Source organism: Elephas maximus, chromosome 12 (assembly GCF_024166365.1).
Source record: "Elephas maximus indicus isolate mEleMax1 chromosome 12, mEleMax1 primary haplotype, whole genome shotgun sequence".
NCBI classification, from domain to species: Eukaryota; Metazoa; Chordata; class Mammalia; order Proboscidea; family Elephantidae; genus Elephas; species Elephas maximus.
In genome coordinates, this window is record NC_064830.1 from 11945422 (window position 1) to 11964213 (window position 18792).

Below are 18792 nucleotides of genomic sequence, written 5' to 3' on the forward strand. Positions count from 1 at the left end.
GATATTTCTGGCAAAAACAAAAGCAGAGAGATAGGTAACATACATAAACCTGATTGAATAGGGCTTGCATGTTGGGAATACTAGACAAAATCGAATAGGTAAGGTGGTCTAGACAAAGTCAGGCAGAGGAGCTGAACAACTGGGTCTTCCTCGAGTGTGAAACAGAATAAAGAACACAGAGTTTCTGGAAGATTAATTTGCTAGCAGTGAGGAAGATGGGTTGAAAAACAGGTGTAGCTGGAGGCACTAGAAATGCAGCATCTAAGACGGTCCCCAGGAATCCCTGGTCTTCATGGCCTTGTGTAATCCCTGTCCCTTGAGTAACTGGCTTCTAAACAGTGTTCAGGGGATGACACTTCCATAACTAGAATATAAAATCTGATTTCCATCTTGCTGGCTTTGATGAAGCAAGCTGCCATGCTGTGGAGGCTCACGTGGCAGTGAGCTTGTGGAGGCTCACGTGGCAGTGAGCTGAAAGCAACCTCTGGACAATAGCCAGCTAGGAACTGAGGCCCTCAGTCCAGCAAACTAAAAGGAAATGAATCCTATCAAAACCATGCAAGTGAGTTTGGAAGCAGATCCTTCCCAGTCAAGCCTTCAGATGAGATCCCAGCCCTGGTTGACACCTTGATTGCAGTCTCGTGGGAGACTCTGAAGCAGAGGACCCAGCCAAGCCAACCTTGGGTTCCTGACCCATGAAAAATGAGATAGTAAATGTGAGTAATGTTAAGTAGTCATGGTTGGGATAATCTGTTACACAGCAATAGATAATGAATATAAGGCCCTAACCAGAGGTAAGGGGAAAGAACTGCTCCAGCCTCTTACTTCACAGATGGGAAAACTAAAACTCAGAGAACTACATGACTCACCGTGGTCAAACAGCTAGCTAGTGGCAAAAATAGGATCTGCCTCCTGCTTCTACTCCATTGCTCATTCTAATGCATGTATTCCCAAGGCAATGAAAACTTTATGCCTGTAGGTACAGAGAAAATTCTGGAAGGTAAATTTTAATAAAAACCTGAAAGAATTTTCACCATGAATTTTTGAGGGTCTACTCCGGGCAGACAGCATGGTGTAGGTTGTAAAGTTAATCAATCACATTTTTTTTTTTGTTTCCTGGTGACATGGAGACAGAACTCAGCAGGAACTCTACGGGGTGCAATGCACGTGGTAATCTGTTTTTCAGCATTAAAGAGAAATATTCAGTGCTTCTCAGTCCAAAAGGAATGATTAAAGGTATCCCACGAACCTTTTCAGAAGAGATGTTACTAACGCAAGGATACGAACAAAAGAATACACCTTCTAATGAACAAAATGAGGTAACTTGCATCATCTTTAGCAGTTTATGTGGGGCATGTTTAAGAAGAGACTCGACATAAAATTTCCAAAGCAAAAAAGCTGTACTTCCTGCAATCAAGAGCCTCAGAGCTGAAAAGGTAACCAATCTTGTTGAAGAAGAATATAACTACAAGAATACATACATTGAATACAATAGACTCTTAATGTTTTTGTGCCAATCAATAATGATAATGAAAGAACCAGCTGAGAAAAGTAAGCACCATCTTCTTGGAAGGAGAACAGCAAGGCTAAGAAATAGCAGGGTTTTGTTCTGTTAAAGTGTACAAAATATGCAGTGTAGGCAAGTCCCAACTTACGTATCCATGCCCTCTAATTAACGTAGAAGTTGCTAGTTGCTTGATTACTCAACAGCCATGACCACTGCCCATTCTAATACCCTTCTTCCACAGGGTCAAAGTTCTGCGTAGCCACGTGCTTATGAACAGTAAGCCCCTTACCCACTTCAAGAATTGAAAGACTGTTGTAAGCCAATCATGATGGACTCATTGATTTACCAATGACTTTTTTAGCCATGGACATGTTATGATGTCTGAGCAATAGGACAAAGGGACTTCTGGGAAAGACCTTCCTTACAAACAAAAAGAGATACATGGAGAAATCTGATTTCTTCTTTGCTGAATGTCATAGGTGTCTAGATGCAATGGCTAGAATGGCTGCAATCATCTTGCCATCATGATGGAGATAACAGTGACATGCAGAGGATGGCAGGGCAGAAAGACGCAAAGTACCTGAGTCCTTGATGATGCTGTTAAGACAGAGTGCTAGAGAAGGATAATCACCACCATGGTCTGAAAGCCAAAGATGGTAGTGGTAGAAGTGGAATTTGGCAAAAAAGCCCTGTCATGGGCTGAATTGTGTCCCCCCAAAATATCTGTCAGCTTGGCTAGGCCATGATTCCCAGTATTGTGTGATTGTCTACCATTTTGTCATCTGATATGATTTTCTTATGTGTTGTAAATCCTATCTCTATGATATTAATGAGGTGGGATTAACAGCAGTTATGTTAATGAGGCAGGACTCAATCTACAAGATTAGGTTGCATCTTAAGCCAATCTCTTTTGAGATATAGAAGAAGTTAGCAGAGAAAAATGGAGACCTAGTACCACTAAGAAAACAGCACCAGGGGCAGAGCACGTCCTTTGGACCCAGGGATCCTGTGAGGAGAAGCTCCTAGTCCAAAGAAGATTGATGACAAGGGCCTTCCCTGAGGGCCAACAAAGAGAAAGCCTCTCCTTGGAGGTGATGCCCTGAATTTGAACGTCTAGTCCACTAGACTGTGAGAGAATAAATTTGTCAGTTAAAACCATTCACTTGTGAGATTTCTGTGACAGTAGCACTAGATAACTAAGACAGCCCCCAAGGCCCATCTCTGTCTTCAAAACATCAAAGGAAAAGAGAGAAAGAGAAATCTGGCTGAGAACTAGGCTTATGCTGGCAGGACACCCTAGGCGCCATGGCTCCTGACCTGTCTGAACAACCAATGTGCTGAAGTTTTGCTTCCCGACTGTGGGGGCTGGATCACACTGGAGCCTGGAGAAAGGGCAGAGAGGTGGTCCTGCCACCCCCAGCTAGAATACCAAATGCATTTCTCCCAGCAACACGGTCACACAGGTAGGCAGGCCCTTTGGTCACCTGAGTGTGGCACTATGCGTGTGGTTCACACTGAACTCACAGACTCAGAGCTGCTGGCCCGGGTTCCCAACCACTATCACTGACGTTGTTTCCCACTGAATATGTATTCCAGGCTCTAAAGAACTGGCTAGGTTTTGAGAGCAGAATCCTGGAAAACTAAAGTCTATCTGTATTTAGAAAGAAGCAAGTCAGCATTTAAAGAGGGAATTTGATGTGGCTTTTAGATGTATTACCTTTTAGTTTATTTCAAAAAGGGCTCTATTTATTGGACAAATACATATAAAAGGAGTTTTTTTGGTGTGTGTGTTTTTGGTTGGTTTTTTTCTCCCCCCTCTTTGCTGCAACAAAATCCAAGTTCTGTTTCCTAAGGGAAAAAAAAGGAAATTCTACACCCATAAATGCAAGCCTGACCTCGGTTCTACACAATCAAAACTACAAAGGCCATGGGTGCCTGGGTACCTATTTAAATTTTTTTACAAAAGATGGACCAGGATATGTGTGTGTGTGTGTGTGTGTGTGTGTGTATCACACACACACACACACCAATTTAGACATTAGTGATCCGTTGAAAAGATGGGTTTAATTATAGTCAATTCCTCGAAGAGAGAAAAAAAGATTTTTTTTTAAAGAATAATTAGGGCTTAAAAAAACTGGGAGTATGGCAATGCTGAAAGCACACTATATCCTTCATGTTTGAATTGTGATTATCACTTGCTGGCTTTGGAGACAGCTATTTCCTCATGAAGTAAACATGAGTCGCTTTTGGTATCTCCTTTCCCCCCTCTGTAATCTTGCCTCTGTATAGGATTCTCCTGGTAGCCTTTCTGTTCTGTGACCCTCGCACATAAATCCCATTTTGGAGACCGTATATTCCAGCCATTCCATTCTGTATTCATTCCCTAGAGCTGCTGCTACAAAGTACGACAAACTGGGAAGCTCGTGAGAACAGAAATTTATTGTCTCACAGTTCTAGCCTCCAGAAAGCAGGGTGTCAGCCATGTTGATTCCTCCTGAGGGCTCTGAGGAAGAATCTGTTCTTTGTCTCTCTCCTAGCTTCTGGTGATGGCCAGAGATCCTTGGTGTTCCTAACTTATGGATCACTTTAATCTCTGCCTTTGTCTTTACTTGGTCATCTTCCCTCTACATCTGTCTGTGTCTGTTCTCTTTTATAAGAGCACCAATCATACTGCAGTATGACCTCATGTTAACTTAACTCATAACATTTTCAAAGACCCCATTTCCAAACAAGTTCACATTTATATGTAGTGGGAGCTAGGACTTCAACATATCTTTTTAGGGGAGACAGTGCAATCCATAACACATTCCATTTATTCGTTCAACAAGTATGTAAAATAAAAACCAAATTTGCTGCCATCAAGTTGATTCTGACTCCCAGAGACCCTTTAGGACAGAGTAGAGCTACCCCATAGCGTTTCCAAGGCTATAATCTATATGGAAGCAGACTGCGACATCTTTCTCCCAAGGAGTGGCTGCCCACTTTTCAGTTAGCAGTTGAGTGCTTTAACCATTTCACCACCAGGGCCCCTTACAAAAAGTATGTTCCAAGTGTTCACCACGTGCAGGGCCTGTGGAGGATGCTTTCCTCACATAATTTCCACTGTTCACAACAACCTGTGACATAAATCGTCTTATGATCCCTCCGTTACAAAAAAACCCAACCTCTTTGCTGTCGAGTCGATTCCAACTCATAGTGACCCTACAGGACAGAGCAGAACTGCCCCATAGGGTTTCCAAGGAAAGGCTGGTGGATTCGAACTGCCAACCTTTTGGTTAGCAGCCAAGCTCTTAACCATTATGTCACCTGGGCTCTCTCCATTAGAGGTGTAAATTGAGACTTGGAGAGATCAAGTAACCTCCCCTAGATCATACCATTAACGAGTGGCAGAAATGGAACTAAATTTTGAAGCTTACAATGCCGCCTCAATGACAGGAATACTCAGAACATTCAAATGCCTCCCTCTTATGTCTCATGGTCTTCTTCTCCTGTCTTAGCCTGAGCTACCAGACCCAGCTCATCCTGGCCTACTCCAGCAAAATATGACTTGTAAATTGAAGGCATAATCTATATAGTATAGACCCTACAACTAGGGGGCAAATTACACAAAAGCAGAGGCCATCTCTCTGCAACCAAAGCTACAGCAGCACTTCACACTTCCAACAGCCCTGGACGTGGCAGGCATCCAAACACACCGCTGATTATGAGCTGGCTGAAAACCTCTCTATATAGTTTTAAAAATGTGAGATTTATTCTGCATTACCAGAAAGAAGTCTTTTGAAAGCTTGGGAAGCAAACACTCACTTGTGTTTGTGATATTCAGTTGGTAGACACCAATGCCTGGTCAATTTTTTTTTTTTTTTTAAATGATTTCTTATTTCTCAAGATCTAACTGGAAAGTGAAACAAAACAGAACAAAACAAAAAAGCTAGCTGTCTTCAACATATTTACAAAATCAAAAGATGTATGTAGTAGCTATTACGCTATATACTGGAAACCCTGATGGCATAGTGGTTAAGAGTTCGGCTGCTAACCAAGAGGTTGGCAGTTCCATTCCACCAGGCGCTCTTGGAAACCCTATGGGGCAGTTCTACTCTCCTATAGGGTTGCTAGGAGTCGGAATTGAATTGACTCGACAGCAATTGGTATTACACTATATATGAAGATGTTTATCTTAATAAATTATTCCATATTTTCTTACGGATCATAGCCTTTTTTTTTAAAACAGATATCCTAAAATATACATTCAAGTAACTGATGCCTGAGGTCTTGGCTCTAAAGGTTACATTTATTTTAATGATGAAACCATTGCTCAAAATATTTTGAGAAGTCCCTTTATTAGTCACAAAGAAAGCCAGCTTTCATAAAGTTTTAACATGTTTTCTACTAAGCCAGCGTTACAAAGCTTGGCTAACTATCTTTCTTAACAGATTTTGCCCCCAATAAGTTTTGACTATGTCCGGAAATCAAATTCACTGTCACATACAAGACTCAACGGCACTGGGTTGGGTGAGTCACATACAAAATATTACTGATCTTCCAAGATATTCAAACAACGAGCCACACGTTCTGGGGAGGAAAAGGACACACTAAGCACACAGTAGGCCTGCAGTAAATATATTTGCTGAACGAACGGGAAAAAAATGAGACCTGATTCTAGTCCCAAACCATTTATTCTCAGACTCAAACTGTCATCTTCAGAAAGTTCTTTAGCTTTCTTTCCTTGAGCTTTATTTTTCTCATTTGTCAAATGAGGGGGTTAAATCACACGATCACGAGGTCTGTCTTTCTCTAAATGGACTACTCTAAAATTACTGAGAAATGACAATTTGTTGGAAAAAGCAACATACCTTCTCCAAAGTGAGCTCAATAAATACTTGCCAAATTAATTTGACCATAAGCATCCTGGTATGCTTGGAGCATGACTGACTTCTGATAGGTATAACTTAAACCTAAATCCCATAAGAAATATTTATAAGTCCTTTTTACATGTGTGTAAGGAACATTGTAGATTTGATGGGAAATCCCAATGAAATATCTCCCTGTTTCCTCTGTCTTCTTTCCTTATCCTCACTCCTTATCCCACAGGAAAGGTTCAAACACTTTACACTTTCTTCATACTTCTCAGGTATTTGCAATGTTAAGGCGTTTCTCTTCAATTATACGATGAAAAAGTTTTCATCTTATCAATGACCTTCAGGCATCAGGAAGGTGGACAGATCACCTACAAAGCCTCTTCAGGGACTTCTACTTCATGGAAGACAAGTAGACGCACTGGCCCTCTTCTGCCCTCTAAGTACAACAAAAATCCATGGACATTAGATATAAAACAAACATAAGAAGGCCCTGAAAGGTGCAGAGAAGAAAGCAGACCAGCTAGGAGCCTTGGGACACAAGGGATGACATGGTGGTTGGTTCTCTGGGATTTTTTTTTTTTTTTCTCATATATCTGTGAGTTGGAGCCACAGAAGCCAGCAACCTAAAAATACCAACAGGTGCAGCAAAAAAAAAAAAAAAAAAAAAAATCCTGCTTCCTCTAGCCAGAGTAACAGAAAAGATAGAGCCTGGCAAGACAAAAAAAATTTTAGACAGTAACTGCTCTACTTCAAACAAACATCACAGAAAAAACTGTGTCCTCACTCCCACCCACACCAGCAAAGGCCAAGTGGGAGCCTAGAGCTGCTCCTTCTGGCTGTAATGAGATGTCCCAACTGCCCTACGCAGTGGTGTCGAAGAAGACCAAGTAGATACTTTAAACAAAAATTAACTCAATTTGGATCATGGATTTCAATGTAAAACTATAAATTTTTTAGTAAAAAACATGAGAAAAAATCTTCAGTACCCAGGGCTTGTGATAGAATTCTTAGACCTGAAAGCCAATGCATGATCCATGAAGGAAAAGCTGATAAACTGAACTCCAACAAAATCAAACACTTTTGCTCTGCGAAAGACCCTGAGAAGAAGACAGAAAGACAAGTGATAAAATGGAAGAAAATATTTGCAAACCACATATCTGACACAAAGGAATTGTATTTAGAATATATAACGAACTCTGAAAACTCAACAACTGTAACAGTCCAGTTAGAAAATGGGCAAAAGACACGAACAGATATTTCAACCACGAAGTATACAAATTCATATAAGCACATGAGAAGATGTTCTACAGCATTAGCTCTTAAGAGCACAACTACCAGAGTGGCTAAAATATAAAACAGTGACACCACTAAATGCTAGCAAGGATGTAGAGAAACTAGTGCACTCATACACTGCTGATGGGAACATAATACAGTATATCCACTAAATATTCTGGACCCCTGGTAGAGCAGTGGTTAAGATCTACGGCTGCTAACCAAAAGGGCAGCAGTTCAAATCCACCAGCTGTTCCTTGGAAACCATATGGTGGCTATGAGTCAGAATCAACTTGACAACAACGGGTTACTAAATATTTTAGGCAACGCTAAGCCTGTAATGTCCTCCCACCTCATGATTTACACACATTTATTTATTTAAGTTGAGGAGCTAAACCACATGCTGGGTACTAATATTAGGAACTGGGAACAGTGAGCTGCAAAGAGGAAAAAAGCTAGCATTTGTTTAGCCCTCCTCTGATACCACTGTGACAGCTGCATAACATACATTATCTCAAGTTCCTAATATCCAATTGCTGTATTTGGAACGGCTTCCATTTCAAGTTCATCTCAAGGCACGAGATAATTGCTCTGATTCCAGCCATTACATCCACATTCTGGAAGCAAGAACTTAAAAAGTGAAGGCATTGTCTACTCATTTAGGGATACTGTCTGAAAGCTAAACATACCACTTCCACTTATATCCCATTTGGCCAGAAGTTAGTCAAATGGCCACACTAAGCTGCAAAGGGGGCTGGGAAAGAAGGCCATTATTCTGGTTTCTACTGCTACAGAGGAAAGGACAGATACTGGTGAAGAACTAACACTTTCTGCAACATTCCCACAACAATCACAACATGTAGGAATTAGTACTTGTGTTTTCTAGAGAAGAGAATGCTGTTCAAAAGCTAGTTAATTTACCTATGGTCACCATGATAGTAAATGGTAGAGCTGACATTTTTATCAAGCCCATCAGGTTTTAGACTTTAACTTCTAAACTTCCAAACAAACTAAATAGATTAAGTTTTTTTTTTTTTTCCTTTCCTCAATATCATAATCTCCTCCCTCAGGAATTCAGTCTGGAGAAGATGAAAGATGGAAGTAAAACAGAGATTACACACAACACATTGGTCAGGTGTGACGAAAAGGCCACGTGCTAAGGACTACAGGAAAACAGAAGCACCATCTGCTTGAGCGGAGTGCTGATCCTACCTCTTCCCACTATTCCTGAAATTAAACCCAGCTCCCATCCATTATTTTCTCCTTGCCTCCAAAGAACGAACACACGTTATATATTTACAGGCATGCTGGACGTTATTTTAGTTGCATTTAATGATTTTCCTATCGCTACATGCTCCCCCACCGGCCCCCCATTTATGTTTATTTGATTCTCCTGTAGTACCTTTTTTTTTTTAAGAAGCCCTGGTGGCACAGTGGTTAAGAGCTTGGCTGCTCTTGACCAACAGGTCAGCAGTTCAAATCCACCAGGCACTCCTTGGAAACCCTATGGGGCAGTTCTACTCGGTCCTATAGGGTTGCTGTGAGTCACAATCGACTTTTTTAACGTCTGGTTAGAAAATTTATAGCAAAAAAGTGTGTCCCTGAAGTATATTCTCTTTATTCAAAGCGGTGTTACTACGTGTAAATGCTTTGGGGCCCTCTAAAGCCAAGTAGATAACATTCTCTGGCTGCCCGCCTTTAAGAGGCTCCTACATTGAAAACAGGAGAAGCCACAAATTCTGGACGCAGGAGTAGCTGCAACCTTTCTTCTTTTTGCTCTGCCACCGTCTGCCCCTTGATAAAAGCTATTTATTTCCATGGCTAGTGAAAGCCGCAAGACTCAGAGATAAACGAGCACGAATGGCAACAGAGAAATCACCTCCTCTCCCTTCATCACAATCTGTAGACCCCACGGAACCTCCCACTGCAGACCTCCCCTGAGCTCTGCTAATGATTATAAATGGCAGAGACTCTCTTATTTAATTGCAAAAGGTAATGATGCAGTGAGCATAAGATTAGATTCACCACAGAAGGTAATATCCTCAAACAATAAAAAAAAAAAAAAAAAAATTGAGAAGCTTGGTGTGAAGATGGCTGAAATCGATAGGAAGGTTTCTGTATTAAACGCCGCAGTGGAGGGTCACAAAGTGATATTGACAGAACCGCTGACGGGATAAAAAAAGGGGGAGAGAAAACTAAATTGGTCTCTGCAGAAAATAAGTTACAGATTAATCACCCTACCATAAAATCATTCTGAGATGACTTAGGGCCTGAAGATGTGCTCACAGTTTGATTATAAATGGAGCTGCAAAGTTGGGGCAAATGAACAACTGCTGAATTCAAATGCATGGGATTGCAGGTTTCTTTTCTTCTTGACAGTCTCCTCACTAAGGAGGGCACGCTAAGTGCTGGGATGGCTCCTGTCTTAGTTATCTAGTGCTGCTATCACAGAAGCACCACAAGTGGACGGCTTTAGCAAACAGTTTAGGTGGCTAGAAGTCTGAATTCAGGGTGCTGGCTCTAGGGGAAGGTTTTCTCTCTCTCTGTTGCTCTGGAGGAAAGTCCTTGCCTCTTCTGAGCTTCTGCTCCTGGGTGAGCTTCACATGGCTTGGCATCTCTCTTTCCCTAACTCGGCTTCTCTCATTTGCTTGTTTAATCTCTTTTATATCCCAAAAGAGACTGACTCTAGATACCCCCTACACTAGTCCTGCCTCATTAACATAACAAAGATAACCCTTTCCCAAATGGGATTATAACCACAGGCATGAAAAACCAAAACCAAACCCACTGTTGATTCTGACTCATAGCAACCCTACAGAACACAGCAGAACTGTCCCATAGGGTTTCCAAAGAGCAACAGGTGGATTTGAACTGTTTACCTTTTGGTTAGCAGCCAAGCTAATTACAACACATCTTTTTGGGGGATACAACTCAACCCATACCAGCCCCACTTAGCATCTTCTCAGACCAAGAGGAGTAGCATGTCCTCCTAAACCTGCCAGGAAGCTTAGCATTTCAGTAAGTTCCTTACAGCACCTCCCTTGAAGTTTATAGTAAAAAAAAAAAAAAATTTTTTTTTTGTTAGCTGCCATGGAGTCTGCCTCTGACTCATGGTGACCCCACACAAAACGGAGTGAAATGCTGCCCTGTCCTGAGGCATCCCCGTGAGCAGCTGAGGACCAGACCATTGTGATTCATAGCATTTCCACTGACTAATTTCCAGAAATGGATTGTCAGGCCTTTATTCCTTACAGTTGCCTAGGAATACCTTATTAAAATGCGAGCTGAAGGAAGGGAGCAGAAAGGGAATATCTTCGGACGTGACCCAGGCTTTTCACCAAAGTCCTCCTAACGGGAGGAAGATGATGAATATGTATCCACCCCCCGGGACCTGCAGGTGTAATCCACAGAGGCCAACCTTAGACACAAAATTTCTTTTAAGTCCCCTGTTTTATCTTAAAAGTTCATGTGAAATGTGCATTCTATTCCGTAATATTGAAATACATTCCATTTGAAAATTTTTCAGAGAAATTGATTTTTCTTCAAATATTACTGATGCACAAGGAAAACATGCCAACTCTTCATTTCACACGGAAGGCCCAGACAATCCCTTTTAACCCGCCAGAGTTTAGAAACTTTAACAGTACACCTACTATTAAAGAAAAAAAAAAAAAAAAAAAGATCTGACTTATATGCCACATATTAATAATGATAAATCATGACTCATGCCATCTTTTCAACTCAGAGGGCTGAAGAAAGGACTTATTAATTTTGTAAGGCAACAGGAGGGAATAGGGCTATATAAACATCAGAAAAAACTAGCTGTTGTTGAGTTGATTCTGATTCATGGAGACGCCACGTTGTCAGAATAGAAATGTGCTTCATAGAGTTTTCAATGGCTGGGACTTTTTAGAAGTAGGTCACCAGGGCTTTTTTGAAAGGTGCCTCTGGGCAGAATCTAACCTCCAACCTTTCTGTTAGCAGCTGTGTTACCCACTTGCACCACTCAGGGACTCCATATAAGCATCAGGGAAACAAGTAAACAGAAGACGAGAATCTTCACTACAGAAATCTACCTAATAGATAATGTTCGCCGTTTCCTTTTGACAACGTTTAGGCAATTTCGCCTCCCTAGGTATAAACGACATTATGTTGTTATTGTTAGCTGCTGTCCAGTTGATCCTGACTTGTGGTGGTCTCATGCGTGCAGAGTAGAACTGTGCTCCATAGGGTTTTCAGGGCTGTGACCTTTTAGAAGCAGATCGCCAAGCTGTCTTTTGAGGCATCTCTGGGTTTGTTCCAACAGCCAATCTTTCAGCTAATAGTTGAGTGCTTAACCGTTTGTGCCATCCAACATTACAGATTCTATCATTTCAGAATTTTTATGGTTGATTTTGCTCTCTAAAGTTGTTACTTTGACATAAATGCAGTAAAATTATGGATGCATGGAAAAACTACAACCGAGTATGAAAAAATATCTACTAATCAGTAGAATACACACTCTATGAAAGACAAGGTATTGAAAACAATGAGTATTTGAAAATAAAACTGGTTCCAAACAAAGTAAGTGCCAAATGGTAAACAAGATCTTTAAATGAACAGGCTCTACTGAGAAAGCCATAACTTTTTAGATGGGAATTAGATGAGAAGAACAAGCTATTCCTCCCACTTGGTAGTTGTATACAGAAAGCTGAGTGGCAGATTGCCACACAAAACAGTGAGAGGAAGACCTTTTATGTAGGTCCCACTAGTCATACACCAAGACAGTCGCCGTTGAGTCGATTCCAACTATAGTAACCACTAGTCATGGGACCACATATATAGAAACCATAGGAATGGCTGATACATTTTGAAAACAAAAAAATTTACATATATATGTATGTACGTATTTACAGTGAAACCCATAAGAGCTGGAACTCAACGGTACAAACTTGTTTTTCCGGGTATCTCAAGTTTTACGCCTTTGACAGGGTGCAGTATTACCACTTTTCTATCATTCTTTATTAGTAGAAAATACTTGAATTTTCCTTCTTTAACAGGTTTCCACCTTACACCAGTTTTACTGTGTACATGTACATTTATATGGGATTTCAGGTTTATTTATATAAATCTGAGTGAAAGGAAGACAGACTTAAAGGACACCAGGTCATAGTCATTATTTGCACAAATTCACACAATTATATTAACGGAGCTAGCCAGTACTATTAAATGAATATTTTATAACTGCTCCTACTTACAAGTGTTATTTTAACCAAATCTACTTTAAAAACCCATTCATTAAAAAGATGATATACTTGAAACAGAAGAACATGCTCTTGAACTTTCTCCTTGGAGTTATGTCAACCCTCAGACCCTGTGAAACATTTGTGCACAGCCCTGACGCCCAAATCCAGGATTGATTTCACTCCATTCTTTGCCTAATGCTTCAGTCTATTTGTTTGCTATTTCATAATTAGTGTCAAAATTATGAATCAAGAAGGCTATCCTGAATTCAGCCTAAAGTTTCAATGAAAAAAGAAAAAAACCTACAAAAAACTTGTGATTCTTAGTACTCACCACAGCTTGGCTTGAGCTTTCTTGTAGATCCCACATCAAGATATGGTTATCAGCCAATGAAATGATTTTCTTCCCATCTCCCATTGGCTCCCATGTAACGCTAGGAGAAAGGGACGGAGCAGATATGAATATGGTACATTTGAAATACCCAAACTTGTACCTAAGAGCTCTTAGGCACATTCTTCATAATTCAGCAGGCTCTTTTCCTATTAGATTTATTATTCATTTCAATAAGTAATTTATTAAAATTATTACTTGATAATACTTGTGGTGGACATTGCAGTTGTCCCACCAACATCCATCTTCACCCCAAATAATTAGTCTAAGTCGGTCGTGGCAATGCCATTCCCCTCACCAGTGGTTGATTTAAGAAAGGACATGTGACCCAATTCTCACCAACGAGATGCTAGGGGAGGCCTGTTGAGAGGGTGGCAATGGGGTGGGGGGCAGAGGGGATTGTTAAGGAGGCACAGGAAGAGACGTTCTCTTTGATCTTTGTAGACTGTGACTTTGGATAGGGTGCTGTAGTAGGCTGAATGTTGCCCCCCCCCCCACCCCCCACCATATGTCCACGTCAAATCCCTGGAGAACTCTGAATGCGAATGTTAACTTATTTGGAGAAAGGGTCTTTGCATATGTTAGGGAACTGAAGATGAGATCATCCTGGATTTTTCAGGTGGGCCCTAAATCCAATGACAGGTCTGTCCTAATAAGAGAAAGGAGGAGGGAGATTTAGGACATACAGAAGAAGAAAAAAGGAAGAGAAGGCCATGTGAAGCTGGAAGCAGAGACTGGAGTGATGCAGTTACAAGCAGACAACACCTGGAGCTACCAGGAGCTGGAAGGGCAAGGAAGTAGGTATTCTTTCCCTAGATCCTTCAAAGGGAACTCAGCGTGGCCCATGCCTTGATTTCAGACTTCTAGCCTCTAGAACTGAGAGAGAATAAATTTCTGTTATTTGAAGCTAACAAGTTTGTGGGAATTTGCAGCCCTGGGTAACTAGTAGAGATGCCTACATCTTTTGTAGCTATCTCTTTACCAGTTCAGAGATAAAGCCAAACTACTGGACAAGATAGGAGGACAGAACTAATAGAACAGCAGAGAAGGGGAGCTGAAACCCTGACATACGAGGCCCAGAGTCTTCCCTCCCTCTGTACTCCGTGTAACAGAAGACAACTTCCTTTTGTTTTAGCAAATTTGAGTTAAAGATTCTCAGTACTCACAGCTAGGACATCCTAACAGATTCAATGCATATTTGAATAATTAACAAAGGATCTAAAAATCATATCATCTCCGTGGTACAGCCATATATAGGTCAACTAGTTTTCAGCTAGACCGCCAATTTGGATTTTGTCTTCCCTGAAGAAATTGTTAAAATGTGTATTAAGCAGAGAATTTTGTTTCATGCACTCTCATAATGAGTAACTGAGTACTATGGTCTAGAATTCAGAGACGACATCAATAAAGGACTACAATACTTCCTTTTCAAAATGAACATAATATAGTTGATTAGGGCATCCCCAGGAGAACTTCCCTTAAACTATCATTTCAAGACTTTCAATGGAGCTATTATTACTTTTAATCACAGCATTAATATAATTCAAAACCACAATTTTTTTTCCCTCACTTACTATTTAAGAAACACACACAAAACTCTGATGAGCAATATTGAACACTACGATCACAGGTATGCTGCTCATAAAGTAGACACAGCGTCTACTGTATCTTTTGTAATAATAATAATAAAAAGTACACGATACCCAGGAAACATAATTTAAAAGACACAGCAGAAAGAGATACCAAAAAATCTGATTCCCAAATCCTCTGCTCCTATTTAGTCAACGGTCAATTTCAATCTTGAAGGTATTTCTTTAGAGTAGGAGGATCAAACTTCTCTTGGTAGCTTGTTTTATCAGGTAAACCATTTAGATTTCAAACAATTTAACAATGAATTCCAAGCAAGACTATGATACAGGGAAAGAAGAACACAAATGGCTCCCCATGGTTCTTGTCTTGGTAGGTAGCAACACACTTACCTGTGCTTGATGTTTTCTACACACTCATTGCCGTTAAGTCTATTCCAATTCAGGGCGACCCTATAGGACAGAGTAGAACTGCTCCACAGAGTTTCCAAAGAGCAGCCAGTGGATTCAACTCCTGACCTTTGGTTAGCAGCTGTAGATGTTAACCACTGTACCACCAGGGCTCCTTCTATGCATTAGTGACAATAAATTCAGATTGATTTATAAGCTCCTCTCAGATCTCACTTATAACTTATGCACACCCACCCCCACCAAAAAACAAAAAAAGAGCTGGGATAAGGAAAGCCTGCATAATCTGTGGCCATGCACACAGCGTAGTTAACTGCTCAATACCGTGTCGGCAAAACTACAATCTGAAAGTTATTACAAACCAAAAATCAAATCAAACCTGCTGCCATCAAGTCCGACTCATAGTGACCTAAGAGACAAAGTAGGCTGCCCCATAGGGTTTCCAAGGAGTGGATGGTGGATTCGAACTGCCGACCTTCCGGTTAGCCAAACGCTTAATCATTGTGTCACCAGGGCTACGGTTATTACAAAGATAATTGAAATTCTTAATAGAAACTCCAGAGAACCAGAGATTCTCAGGTAACTCACAAACCACAGGACAAAAACAGCCACTTCAATGCCAAAGACTGACTCCCTAATGCTGAAGCAAAGTTAACAGCTTTCAGGCTTTCTATATCCTTTCCCTTTTCCAAAACCCAAAACCAAACCTGTTACTACTGAGTCAATTCTGACTCACAGCAACCCTATAGGGCTGAGTAGAACTGCCATGTAAAAAAAAATTTTTGTTTTTTAATTTTGATGTTTAACCTCAACGGTCAGGAATAATCATTCAGAATAAGCTAGCCCTTAGGACTTCGGATGCCTAAGTTTTAAATATACCCTGCTGCCGTTGAGTCGATTCCAACTCATAGCGACCCTACAGGACAGACTATAGTCAAAGATTAACAAAATAAAACTAAATTGAGTTAACCTCATGAATAAAATACTGAATAAATAAATCTACATTGCATAGCGCTGCAGATAAAAGGAGGATATTAAGTTCCACTATGTGAAGCATCACAACTAGATAGTCAATGACAGATGCTAACACAAAGAGTTAAAGCTATTTTACAACAAATATTCAGATACTTAGCATCACAGAAAGGGCCATGAATAGAAAAGGCAGCATGGTAGGAGTCCCTGGTACAGCTTCCCTGGCCTCCACACCCCTGAATCTTCACAGGGTCCTACTGGCTGGCCATGATACACTCCTGCGAAATGAGGGTTCCACCATAACTGAGAAATGCCCTCTTTGCCATTCTCAGGTGGTGGTGAGTGTTATACCCTCTTAAGCCTCCTGATTATCACCGGAGATCCTGGTGAGGTGCCTGCCTGTTAAGACAAACAAACCAGTTGCCATCGAGTCGATTCTGACTCATAGTAACCCTATAGGACAAAGCAGAAATGCCCCATAGGGTTCCCAAGGAGCAGGTGGTAGATTCAAATTGTTCAACTTTTAGGTAGCAGCTGAGCTCTCAACCACTGTGCCACCAGGGCTCTGGCTGCCTGTTACCAAAAAAAAAAAAAATGTGCTGCCATTGAGTTGATTCCAAGTCACAGTGATCCTATAGAACAGAGTAGAACTGCCCCCTAGAGTTTCCAAGGAGAGACTGATGGATTTGAACTGCCGACCTTTTGGTCAGCAGCTGTAGCATTTAACCACTATGCCACCAGGGTTTCCACCTGCCTGTTAGTTATAAACGTACACAGCAGCCCCACAACGTATCTGAGCATTTATTACAAGGCCTGGAAATTCGCAAGTTAATACCAGGTGCCCCTGAAAACCTCTTCCCCAATCACCCTCATCTCTTTTTGCTTAGCAAGATTATACACACATATCTGAGTAAGAATGGATTCCAAAGTTAGAGAATCAAAATGGTATCAACCACATGCTCACCTCTAAAAATCAAATCCAACAGCAACAGGATATCATGAAGAAGCACCAGGCTTCAAAGAACATTCTCACTTCAAATGAATGTCATCACTGTCAATAAAGCCTTCCCTTGGCTTAAGAAAAATGGATCACCTTGGTCTAGTTTTGTTTCAGGAATGAAAGAAAAGAAGTGAAGAGGGAGGAAAAAGGGATTTCCTTCTGGAAATTGTGGTGCACTCTTCTTCTCTTTTTTCTTATCCAACAGATTTTCTACCTGCCTTTGTATGGGCCAAGGGATGTATTTCTCTGAGAGAAGGCTTATGTTTCTCAGTAATATTATCAGAGGATACAATAAAATGAATCTAAAGTGGCTGTGGAAGTAACTTTTTATATCTAAAAAGGGGAAACATATAATAATTCAAAAAGAAGCAAAAAAAAAAAAAAGCTTAAAGAGCGCAGGAGGTAATATTGATTTACTTTAGAAAATAACTTGGCTTTGAGTTCTTCACAGGTGACGGTTTTAAGAAATGCTTCATTTCTTGGGAAACAACATCTACCTCTACTTTTGTTCTGAAGGTCACAACGAATATCATAAGGTTATAATGATTCTGTAAAGAACACAGGGAAAAAGAAGAAAGTGAGTTTCTGAGGAGACACTCTACCAGAGACTTCTTATTAACAGTCACACCCCAAGAGCCCTAAAGCACAATTCACCTTACTAGATTGAAAAGTTGTGACCTGGATTGGTTGGATACACAATAATGCCATGTACTGGCCTTTGGAGAGACCAAATAAAACTTATTCTTGCTATTGGTATATGAAACCAATGGCACACACACAAAAAGCTTACTTAGTGTCTAGAAAAACACTTGTGTGTGGTTATATGTTTCAAAGTAGTAGCAGGCAACTCTCTGAACAGTCATGGCTCTGAGATTCCATGTTTCTTGCTAGAGAAGAATGTCAAGCAAAGAGAGGACGGGATCAAGAAAAACAATTCAGAAGACTATGAACAAAAACCAAACCCACTGCCGTTGAGTCAATTCTGACTCATAGCGACCCTACAGGACTGAGTAGAACTGCCCCACAGGGTTTCCAAGGAGCACCTGGCAGATTCGAACCACTGACCTTTTGGTTAGCAGCCACAGCACTCAGCCACTACACTATCAGGGTTTCCAAAAGTATATCAGGATCCTGTAAATTCCAATTATCAGAAATTGCGTGAGTAGTGGTATTACTCTTTTTAAGAACAGGATTGAGCTTGGAAGAACGAATCCTGAAGGGGCAAATCACTTACAACAAGATAAATAATTTGCAGATTAAGATAAAAATAGACTGAACTTCTCCAAGGCAGTGCCGGTTTCTTATTCATCTTTACCTGGCATAGCCCTCAGAGCTTAAACATCGCTTCCTCCAGGAAGCTATCCCAATCCTTGAGAGAACATTAGGACATCAGGACTATCTCTGTTAGCAGACTGGACTTCCCTTTCCTACATTTGGCACGCTGGTAATTATTTAACATCTGGATTCCTTGCTAGAATATAAATACTCTAAGAGCATGGACTATGTCTACCTTACCCACTGATATATTCCAAGCACCCAGCACAGAAGAATTAATTATGTTCCTCCTTAATATGCATC

At 40.7% G+C, this 18792-nt stretch overlaps 1 protein-coding gene across 2 annotated transcripts in view; it reads right to left on the bottom strand.

Annotated features, from left to right (window-relative positions):
• Positions 1-18792, bottom strand: part of EIPR1 (EARP complex and GARP complex interacting protein 1) — a 190128-nt gene that overhangs the window by 15695 nt on the left and 155641 nt on the right. For both annotated transcript variants that reach the window (XM_049902785.1, XM_049902784.1), the window contains one exon: positions 13192-13291. In XM_049902785.1, the coding sequence (XP_049758742.1) occupies positions 13192-13275 (84 nt within the window). In that variant the 5' untranslated portion in view covers positions 13276-13291. The remainder of the gene's footprint in view (positions 1-13191; positions 13292-18792) is intronic.